Source organism: Nanorana parkeri, unplaced genomic scaffold (assembly GCF_000935625.1).
Source record: "Nanorana parkeri isolate BGI_ZX_2015 unplaced genomic scaffold, ASM93562v1 scaffold536, whole genome shotgun sequence".
In the NCBI taxonomy this organism is placed as follows: Eukaryota; Metazoa; Chordata; class Amphibia; order Anura; family Dicroglossidae; genus Nanorana; species Nanorana parkeri.
Window position 1 is genome coordinate 535035 of NW_017306804.1, and position 11891 is coordinate 546925.

Consider the following 11891-nt stretch of genomic DNA (forward strand, 5'->3'; position numbering starts at 1 on the left):
CGATCATCGGGGCAGGATGGGGCTGTCGTACGAAAATCGTAGGACTATTCGATCATCGGACGAAAAGTTTCGTCCGATAATCGTAAGGTGTATGGGCACCTTAACAGTCAAGTTGCAATTTGTTGATTTGACTGCAGGTGGTAATGTTAAGTTTAAGTTTGGGTGACAGAGTGTAGGCAGCAATTATTCATTCTAAAAACCCCATAACTATAGTATAAATAGACAGTGGTTACTTTAAATGCAGACTTGTAATTGTAAGGCTTTATATTGTTCAAATTAGGTTTACCGGTTTTATCTTCTTGTTAGCACAAGAAACTACAATGCCTCACTTTGAATAAACAGCATTTTTTTTTGCTTTTAGGATCGAGGAGATATTGATGGGCTGTATCCATCAGAATCATAAGAACATGTCTGACAAGGCTGCAGGCCATTCTTATCACAAGCAGGACAACGCAATGCACGGTAAGACTCTTTGAACCGATTGGCTAGCATGGTCAATTTGCTGCCGTGGCATAAAGCACAAGGGGAACATCCAGAGCCGTTACACTGTGGGCAGTGGTGAAGATTGTCTTCCTCCTACAATATACAAACAAGAAAATACATCAGCAAAAACATTTCAGACTAATATGTAAATATAGGTAAATGTATGTACCTCCTAAGGTCTGTTATTTTTCAAGAAAGAATCCCTCTTTAAGCAATTAGGGGAAGCCTCTTTGTATTTTATCTTTAGTGTTAGGCCTCATTCACACTGCGCTAACTTGGAGCGTACACGCCCGTGCCGCGTGTACGCCCATATCAAGCCATTCCTGGGAGGCACATGTTGTGTGTAGCAGCCTGTTCTTCCTTATGGGAAGACGTGGCCGACCGCTGTTTATACGCACACCCGAACTGCATATCCGTGCGGGTCCAGGTGTCCGAACTCGGACACAGAAAGGATCCATCCTATCTGCGTCCGATTTGGGACACCCGGACCCGCACGGATGTGCGTATGACAGCCTACGGCCGCTTCCTCCCATGTGGAACAACAGGCTGCTATACACAGCACCTGTCCCTCCCGGGAATTGATCAATACGGGCATGTACGCCCCCAGTTAGCGCAGTGTGAATGAGGCCTAAATAATTTTTTTATGGTCTGATTGGGCTAGTCTAGTCTGTAATTTCTATGTTGCTTTAATGAAGTTGATATGTCTAAGCAGCCTTAAAGTGATATTAAAGTCAAAAGGATTTAAAACGATTTCAAATGCTGATTAAATCACTTACAATGAATGCTGAATGTTTAAACGTTTGTCCCCTCAGAATCAGCTGATCTACTGAGCACTGGCCCTGACTTCCTGAGTGACTCCTTTCTCAGGCAGCGTGCTATGCAGTCACCCTTGTGTGTGCTAGTAAGCTGTGTGTGTGTCTCCACAAACACACAGACACAGCAAATCAAGCTACTTCCCTCCCCCCTGGCCCCCTGTTCTCCCTTCCCCAAGCTGGTAGATGAACAGTTGCCGTAGTCTACACTGTCCTTTGTGATCCCATCAGGCATTTTCACAGGTTTGTGTGGGTTCCCCCGTAACCAGGGATCTCTGATTCCTTCTTTGGTAATACCCTATTTGAGAATTCTATTCTCATGCTATCCTGGTCTGGTTCTAGGGGACACACAGTTTTCTTAGGTTGATGGAAGATCCCACTATCAGTTGGTCTCTTAATCTGACCTCATCTGGAGGTTGCCAACTCTTCACCTACAAAAAATTGAGAACTCCCATAGTATCAGACCTATTACCTGCACTGGACAGTGCTGAGTGTATCATTTGTGACCACACTGGGTTTTCTTACTAAACTCAACATACTGACTTCTGGATCTCCACATCTGATGTTCCTCACTTTGAAGAGTGGGGTTCTATACTTCAGTGTGCCTGTCCTTTCTTCCTTGCACAAAAGCATCTATTGCTAACAATTCATAAACTTCCTTAGAGGGTCAACAGGCAGGACAATGTTACACTGTGCAAAAATTCCCCAAGGGGATATTGTAATCCACAGGCCTTTATGGAAGTGGTTACTGGAAGATAGATAATTTCTGTGACCAAGCTGTTGTCTTCTAAGGAAGTCTCCTTACATTTATTTCTACTTCCTATTGTCTATCAGACTAATATTCCTATTGTTAGTACTAGTATTTCTACTCCTAGCAACTCTGTCAGATGCTACCCCCACAGGGCTAAGCCTTATGATCCCTAGAACCACATACTCTGTCATTCTCGTGCCTATAAGATAACATCTGCCTTAATTTGGATCCCCTACTGCCTAAACAGAAGTGTTTAACTATTTCTCCTTAAGCCACTGCCTATTATTTGGTTGGTCTTTTTTCTGGACAAACCTTAAAGCTGGCCATACACCTATAGATTATCTGCAGGTTTTCAGATGGAAAAAGTGCAACAGATTCCTCCATCTGCGCTAAACTGTGTGGATGGAGGAATCTCCCACTGGGCCAAGCTTCATTATCTTGCTAGCCGGCCCCATAGGCTCTCAAAATACCTGAACAATGCCTGCATCCAATCAGATTGTTGACAGCCAGCGGGGTCGACTAGCAAGATACTGAAGCTTGGCCCAGTGGGAGATTCCTCCATCCACATAGTTTAGCATAGATGGAGGAATCTGTGTCACTTTTTCCGTCTGATCATAGAAAATCTGCAGATACTCTATAGGTGTGTGGCCAGCTTAAGCCTTTATCCTACTAAATGTTGCTTTTTGTTCACTGCCTTGGTTGTTGTAACAAGTTGTTTTTTTGTTCTTCTGTTCAGAAAGTTTGTTCCACCTGTTTTCTATATGGTGGATGATTGGTTGTCTGCCACATTGCTAACTGAGGCCCATAATTTCAGGTAGATGTTTTACATTACTGGTGATTACTTGTCCTGGACTGGAGCCCTAGTTTGATCCTTGGTGCTCCCTGGGTCATGGAAATTCCATATTTGGTTGACCGTGTTTCAACCTTAATTTAGGTGATGCTCCTTTTTAAATGCTTTGTGTGAAATTATTTCCACATCTGTTGGATCTCTGAGTGGCTGTAGCCCACCCATTTAGAGTGCTTTTGAACGTCCCATTTGTCTAAGAGTTACTATAGTCCTGTGTCCCTCAATGCATAATAAAGAAAATAAGATTTCTGTACTTCCATAAAATCTGTTTCTTCAAGTCCATTGAGGGACACAGTTCCCACCCCTCGGTGTTCATGGCCTTCTCTACTGCTTGCTTACAAGGCATGACCATTAAAAGCATGGTTTACAGGGGCTGTGTTACAGATTGTACTGGCCACGGGGTGAGGTAATTGCTGGCTACTATGTTAGCAATAGGTTTAAACAGGTGGTCAGTTACAAAATGGGTTAACTCACCTAAACAGGGTGTGGACAGAAGGTTTTAAAAGGAGATGCAGCTAACAGGTCACTGGGAAGAGAGAGACTTTGAAACACAGACCTCCCAGGCTGCTGCACTAGAGGTATAGTGAGACCTGAGAAAATGTTATGTTTGGCAGGTGTTTAAAGGCTTAGCTTGTCACCTTTTATTCAGTGAGGGTAAAACTGTTTTCTATGTGAAGGTAGATCTCTGACAGAGATAGGCTTTTTTGTTTTATGTATCTTTGTTACTAGCTGGCTTGAGAAGACTCAGCGCTGTTTGTGAAAAAGTTGTCACTAACCGAGTACAATAAACTTCCCTGCTAAGGACTTTTGGGCTCCGGTCTCTACAAGTTTATCAGCTTACTGACTGCATTGTGACACAGTGTTACCCAGGAGCAGGCACACACTGTTACAGGCTGGCTTAACTTTTTGTTTGCCAGTGTCCCATCTTTCTGAAAGCAGAAGTATAACCCATTTGCCTAAAGCTGGCCATAAACCTATAGATTATCTGCATATTTTCTATGGTCATATGCAACAGATTCCTCAATCTAGAGCTGCAGCTAACGATTATTTTCAAAGTCGATTAGTTAGCCGATTATTAAGTTTGATCGGATAAAAAATAAAATACATTTAAAAAAATGGCTCCAGTGATGGGACTACTAGTTTGTATTGAGATTGTAGTCCATTACAGGAGCAAGCTTAAAGCAGTGGAAGTAAAAAAGAAAAAAAAGTGTGGTGTGCAATATAGTGAAATGAAAAGTGTGAAATTATAGAGCAATGAATGCAGAATGGCACCGACTATAGAGGACTACAAAACCCAGCAATAGTACATTATAGCTGGTGGTATTCTGCATTGTGCTGTATAATGTACTATTGCTGGGTTTTGTAGTCCTCTATAGCTAGTGGTATTCGGCATTGCACCACTGTATAATGTATTATTGCTGGGATTTGTAGTCCTCTATACAGCGTAATGCAGAATACCACCAGCTATATAGGAATACAACAAATCCCAGCAATCCATTATACATACAGTGTATAATGTATTGCTGGGATTTGTATTCCTATGTATAATATACAGCACAATGTACCATCAGCTATAGTGGAATACAAATCCCAGCAATACATTATAGAGCACCATGCAAGGGGGGAGTGCAGGCTTACCTGAGCAGTCTTCCAGCAACTTGCTTCTGAGATTGGGCCTGTCTATCGGCGGCTGTCATCCCCCCGAACCTGCTCCTCCTTACTTCTTATCTCCGCGTCCCTGTGCCAATCATGGATGTGGGCGGGCAGGGAGGAGGTGCGGTGTGGATGCGGGCAGGTGGGTCTGGCAGCGGCGAGCAGGAGGTGCGCCGTGAACAGGGCCAACTAATCAGAAGCCGATTAATCAATGATTGAAAAAGTTGACAACTTTTTCAATAATCGATTATGTCGATTAGTTGTTGCAGCCCTACCTCAATCTACGCTAAACTGTGTGGATGGAAGAATCTCCATCTGGGCCGAGCTTCAGTATCTAGCTAGTTGACCTCGCAGGCTGTCAAAATACCTGAACAATCTGATTGGATGCAGGTACTTTGAGAGCCAGTGGGGCCGACTGGCAAGATACCGAAGCTTGGCCCAGTGAGAGATTCCTCCATCCACACAGTTTAGTGTAGATGGAGATATCTGTTGCACTTTTTCCATCTGACCATAGAAAATCTGCAGATGATAATCCTATAGGTGTATGGCCAGCTTTAGACTTACTAAAGTCCTGTGTACCTCAATCAACTCAAAGAAAAAAAAAAAAGATTTCATGGTAAGTACAAAGATCTTGCTTTTAACAGCCTATTTGCCAGTCATCACAGTAGATTCTTTTAGATGCACAATATTTGTAACTATGTGTCTGTTTTTCTCAGATTGCTTTTATCTGTGAAGTAAATATTGTTAGGTGAATACATATAGCTTTAGATATGGGAAACCTAATATTAATCATGCCACAGGGAGCTGTTTTCAGTATGATCCTGCTGCTTAATCATCTAGGTTGCCCTGGCTTATGAGGTCAGAAATGGATTACACCTGCTGGTGATTTCATATTACATTAAAGCTTATTTCTATCTGCCTCCTCACAAACCTGGACAAAGGCCTCGTTCCAATAAACACATGCCCAATTTAATGCTCAATGATAGAGTCAATTTGGAATGTGGCAGATTTGGATCAATATCTAAATTGTTTATGGTTATGTGCTGCCTAGCAGTAAAACTTACCTTCATTTAGATCACTTTAAAAAATTCTGTTCTTTGGTAATAGGCAGAACTCTTCATTTACCATTTTAGCCAGTTTGTGTTTGAATGCTTTCCTTGTTATCCAACCATAAAAATAGTTGTTTTAACTACATATTTGAAGCTTTTATAAAAAAAAGTTTGTGCAAGAACTCAATTTGAAGTACACCTGATAGGACCAATTAGCACAAGTCTAAGGCGTTACAGGAGACTTGTATTGCACTGTCCTCATCCCATAATACATGAATGATGCAGAAAGTGGGCAACAACCACTTTTCAAATTACTTTGAAAGATGAGAAAGAATGGAAGAGTAACCATTTGCCAGTTGTCTGTTCATGACTTTTTGTATTCATGAAAGATTTCCTCCAACCTCCTTCAGTGTGCTTAGTTAGCAGATGCATCCATACTTAACTAGTCGAAAGTGCAGGATTGCAGAACCAACATGGATACTGATATATAATTACATTTAATAATATTTAAAAATCTAAGTATTATACCTTTGTACAATTGTTGTTAAATAAAATTCCCCCAACCCTATCCAGCCAGCCCTGCTCAGAGCCACACAGCTTTTCTTCCAAAAATGCCCACCTTGTACTGTGCATGCGTGCCATGGTCCTATTTATTCCTATATGAATGCCATATACATGGTGCCTTCCTGCAGAATGGCTGTAGCATAACAACAAGTAGGGCCGTGGTATGCATGTTCTTTACAAAGCAGAGAAAAGAGTAGAGCTTCTCAGGGCTGGAGGTAAGTATTTATCCTAATGGGATGTTGTCAGGGATATTGGTAGACCTTATTTAAGAACATTTGTACAAAATACAGTAGTTCTTCAAATACTTCTTGTTTTTAAAAAAAAAACAGGATACATGTAAAAATGTAGCTATCTGAGAGATAGTTACATAGCTTTTGAGGTTGAATAAAGACACAGGTCCTTCATCATCATTCTGGGTATTGAAACACAGACCTGAATCTCATAAATATAAAATATAGGTTAACTCAGGAACATTACCTAATAATTTAAAGGGGAAGAGGTTGAAGCAATGTCTTTAAAAATATATATTGTAGCATCTCACCCGAGTATCTTGTGACTTAATCCTGGGAATTTCATATTCCTCCGCTGATGTATCGCACAAGTCCCTCTCAACTGCTCGTCCTTGTTTAGGTGACCATTTTGGATTGTCAGATGCCTCTTTATTTATCACTGGGGTTCTTATAATCTTTAAATTACTGGTGTAAATTATGATCTTGCCAAAATCTATAACATCAGAGGTCTAAAAAGCAAAAAAAAGAAAAGAAAATGTTATTAAAATTCAAGGTTTTTTTTTTCACCCAACATGCTCATCTATTGAGTGCATGTTCACTTCATTACTGCCTAAGAGGTATTATAAAAATGTATTTATTACTGCTCATTTTTGCTTTATTAGAATAGATAAATAATACATTAGACATTTTTTACAATGCATTTGATCCCTTGCGAAACAGATGCTGTTCTCCAGATGAGATTGTTCTTACAGCAAAGCAGTCTTTTCTGGTATGTTGCCATCCAGAAAGCCAATCGGCTGCCATCTGTTAGGATCCAGAGCGCCTCCAGGTGGCGCTGGAGCTAAGCCCTGCAGTTCCTGTGCTCACCTGCAGGTGTCTTCAGGCAGCCGGGAACTATTAGGTACCAGACCACCACTGGGTGGTGCTGGAACCTGCAGCTCCAGTGCTCACCTGCGGGTGTCTCCCAGCTGCCAGCACTTAGCCATCACCTGGTGCTTCCTGGGAGGGTATTTGAACCCTCCCTGCAGTCAGGATGAGGGCTCAGTATACTGGTATTGTTCCCTGTGAATCCTGAGTCTTGAGTCCTGTTACCTGCTTCTGTTCCGGAGTCCTGATACCTGTTTATGTTTCCGAATCCTGTTACCTGTTTGTTTCCGAGTCCTGTTACCTTCTTATGTTCCTGAGTCCTATTGCCCTGCTCCCCAGGTTGTCATGCCCTGTTATACCCTGTGAGGGTATTCTGTGGTTTGTTCCTAGTTTTTGGTTGTGATTACTTATTTGTGGTTTATGTCCTGTTTTGCTCCTTATAAATAAAATATATATATATATATAGCTCAATTTGCCTTGTCTGGTGTGGTCATACATGTTTGGTCTGCCTGTGTGGGTACCTGCACATGGTGTGGGGACACCTGTGTCGGGAACCGTGACACCATCACTGTTTGCAGAAAGATTTTCCATCCGACATCTTCGATTTTGCGATCAAAAGATGCTGGACGAAAGGGTGATGACAGGGCCACCCACTGTGTGAATTCGTACAGTGCATAGCGGGCTTTAGTGGAGACGCAAACAACATTTGAAACCTCTTAAACCTTTTCATTTCTGCCAATTATCCTGGGTACATTTCCAGAGAACTGGTAGGAGAATTGACAGGGGAACTGAATAATCTAGACCTTAGATCATAACCAATTACATCAGATCACAAACCAGAACCATTAAGCGGGCACTATTCAAGTACATTCAAGTACCTTAACTATTACAATAATGTATCTTATTTGTGTATCACTCGGCTGTAGATCCTCAAATCATCTCTGAATTGGTGCTGACACTGTGCTTCCTTCTGGAGGGGGGCCACGTCTGTTCCCCATGGTCCCTGTGTGTGTTGTAAAGTAGTCACCGCTCCAAGCTCACTCCCGGGATGGACTACAATCTCCATACAAATTAGCAAACTGAATGTGAGATTGCAGTCCATCACAGGAGTGAGCTTGGAGCGGTGGCTACGTTACAACGCACACAGGGACCATGGGGAACAAAAGTAGCCACCCACCAGAAGGAAGGAGAGTGTCAGAGATGATTGGAGGATCTACAGCCGAGTGATACACAAAGAAGATACATTATTGTTAATAGTTAAGGTACTTGAATGTAAGTTGGTTTCAATTTGCAATAGCCAATAGCAATCTAGCTATTGCCCCCTCCCTCTGCTGCTGTCAGTCAGCAGACGAGGACCTGATGGAGAACTTCAGGTCCACCTCTGCTGATTGACAGCAGCAGTGGGCATGTGCAATAGCTAGTCTGCCATTAGCTATTGCAAACTGAATAGGCCAGTAGCAATCTAGCTATTCATTCCTATGCCGTTTTTTTTTATTTTTTTAAAAGACGGCGATGTGGAGAAATAAACAGATAGCAGGGAAAGGTTTACTCTGCTAAATAAAGCAGAGTAAACTTTTCCAGGAGAAAATGTTTCTCTCCTGGGTATCAGGGAGCCGCTATCGTATAGCGGGAGACTCCCGAGAAACATCCGGGAGAGTTGAGATGTCTGCTATTGCCATATGAAATGCTTCCCCAGCTGTAAAACACTGTCACAAACACCTTCATTGTTCCAGTTTAACCTCCTGTGAACTTGCTGCTACCTACACCTCTACATAACCCTCCCAACCACTCCTTACATCTCCACTGCCTCCAGTTTATTTATAATCTTACCTCCTTGCCTTAACATTCTACAGCCCTTCTCTGCTACAGTACCACCTCTTCTAGTGGTGGACCCAAGTAACAAATGACCCAGCAATACTTTAAACAGTAATAGCATTAATGTATAAAGTTCTGCTGGTATTTGTAGTCCTCTATAGAGGTTGCCATTCTGCATTGCTGCAATGCAGAATGGCACCTGCTATAGAGGACTACAAATACCAGCAGTATTTTATACAGAGGCCCCAGGCTGCCGCATCACATACCAGGCTGCCTGCAGCTCCTCCGGCTCCTTTCTCAATATCCGGCGGCCGGTGTTTACCGACGGTCCCCCCATCTCTGCACTGGCAGTAGCGTGCGTGGGACACTGGGGCCCCCCAACACTCCGCACCTACTTCTCGACGGCCCGCAGTGGTGTAACGGGCACCCGGGGCAGAACTGCCATCAAGCAGTAGATATAGGCAAAACGTTTTTAAAAAACGCTTTAACAGTGCTTAACACTTACCTTGTTTTGGCTGCGCGCTCCTGTCCGAGAAAACGAGACTGATCCGGCCGCCGCAAAGCATCTTGGTGCGGGCACATGCGCAGTTCGGATTCTCGGCTGGGAGACGAGCAGAGACACAAGGTAAGTCTATGGACGCGTGCACCCGCATGCAGACACCGCGGGATCAGAAGTGCCTGCTAGCAGAGAGGAGTCAGCGCTGGATCGGAGAGCCGCCGCACCGCTGGAGGGACAGATGAAAACATGGGGCAAGAAGAAGAAGATGCGATTAAGAGACATCATTTAAGGTAAGTGCTTTCCATAACATGGGGGGAGGGGGGGAAAATGTATCCTTTAATGTCACTTTAATATGAAAAAGTTTATTTGAAAAAAATCAAACATCAAAAAAGGGAATCATCAGATTGCATCTACCCATTAAAAACCTTTGACAACGTTGTCTAAAAAACCAAAACCATTCACACTCCCACTCATACAGACGGCCCCTGCACACTTGCAACATAATGGAAAATCACTGTTGCTGGATCTATCACTGACTCTGTGTAGGGTTAATGAGGACAGCAGAACGCCCACGGATGCCAATCTCTGTCCTATTTAACCTAAAATGTCATTCATTAGACAAATGGAAATTCCTGACTTAGTTGTACTGATCCCCTTCCTCCAGGTAGAGTATAGTACATCCAAAAGTCTTCAGCGATATCCACCAGTGTTGGTCTCCTCAGAGTGCGAGTAATGACACCAGTGGATATCGCTGAAGACTTTTGGATGTACTATACTCTACCTAGAGGAAGGGGAAAGGTACAACTAAGTCAGGAATTTCCATTTGTCTAAGGAATTACATTTTAGGTTAAATAGGACAGAGATTGGTGACCGTGGACTAGAGCTGCAGCTAACGATTATTTTCAAAATCGATTAATGTCGATTAGTTGTTGCAGCCCTACCGTGGACTTTCTGCTGTCCTCATTAAGGGTCCAGTCACACCATCAAGAATGCGTTCCAGTGCGTTCGGCCTCTAGAACACACTGGCGGTGCATTGAACTCAATGGCCCCGCAGCCCCGATGTGCGATCCCTGGCAACCGAATGCGTGGCACATTAGTGCCTGCGTTCCGATCCAATGCGATCTGCCAAAAATGCTGCAAGCATGCCCCCTCCCGCCCCAAAACAAAGTGAGCCGGCCGGGTTGCCTTCCTGTGCGTTCCAGAGGCTGAACGCACTGGAACGCACTCTTGATGGTGTGATAGGGCCCTCACCCTCTATACTCTCCATGACCTCCTCAGAGTCAGTGATAGATCCAGCAACAGTGATTTTCCATTATTTGGGAAGTGTGCGGGGCTGTCTGTATGTGTGGGATTGTGAATGGTTGTGTCAAAGGTTTTTAATGGGAAGATGGAATACGAACTTTCACTTTTTTGATGTTTGATTTTTTTCTATTAAACTTTTCCATATTAAAATCACTAGGGCCTCCTTCACACCAGATGCAGTGCGTTTCGGCCCGATTCTGGCCAGAACGCACTGCCTCGCATTGCGGCCGGCTCACTTTTTTGTGGGGCAGCAGGGGGTGTGGTGGGCCATTGAAGTGAATGGCACCGTAGCCACGCCCTCTGGCCACAATGTGAACGGGATGGCAAGGCACATTATGCCTGTGGTCAAAATGCTGCAATTACTATTCTGCTCGCACCGGACCGCAGGCATAATGTGCCTTGCGATTCCGTGCGGCTGATCGCATTGTAGCCGTAGGTCGTGGCTACGGTGCCATTCACTTCAATGGCCCACCACACCCCCTGCTGCCCCACAAAAAAGTGAGCCGGCCGCAATGCGAGGCAGTGCGTTCTGGCCAGAATCGGGCCGGAACGCACTGCATCTGGGGTGACTGAGCCCTAAAGACGTTTGGTCCCGGTCCTCTTCAGTTGAAACCTGCTCAACTAAATGGTGTTCTTGTAATAGAACACAGAATAGTTGACACTTTCAAGTTCAGCTATTCTGTGTTCTGGAATGGCAGATAGTCTCTCAGCCGTCTGACACTGTCCTCCTGGCTGGTGTCAGTTTACATGGTCAGAGGAAGCAGCACGGGGAGATCGAGAAAAAAAAAACATTAAATCACTCACCTTGTCACCGACATGCTGATCTCCGTCTCTCTCTGCACTGTGAAGCTGCTGCACGCTGGGTCCTCACGCCTGAGGCCCCCAAGGCAGCCCCGTTATTGCCTGTCAGGGCAGCCCATTATTGCCGGTAAATCTTTAATCCGCCCGCTTGTCACTGTGTCCCCGTCTGTGTCCCGCGGCTACCGCTATCAGTCTGCCCACTGCGCGGGGGGGGGGCC

The 11891-nt window shown here is 44.1% G+C and overlaps 1 protein-coding gene across 1 annotated transcript in view; it reads right to left on the bottom strand.

Annotated features, from left to right (window-relative positions):
• Nucleotides 1–357: 357 nt before the first annotated feature.
• Nucleotides 358–11891, bottom strand: part of GRXCR2 (glutaredoxin and cysteine rich domain containing 2) — a 16840-nt gene continuing 5306 nt past the window's right edge. The window contains exons 2-3 of the mRNA XM_018561650.1: nt 6701–6898; nt 358–576 (exon numbers count right to left, since the gene is read on the bottom strand). Coding sequence (XP_018417152.1) covers nt 358–576; nt 6701–6898 — 417 coding nt within the window. The remainder of the gene's footprint in view (nt 577–6700; nt 6899–11891) is intronic.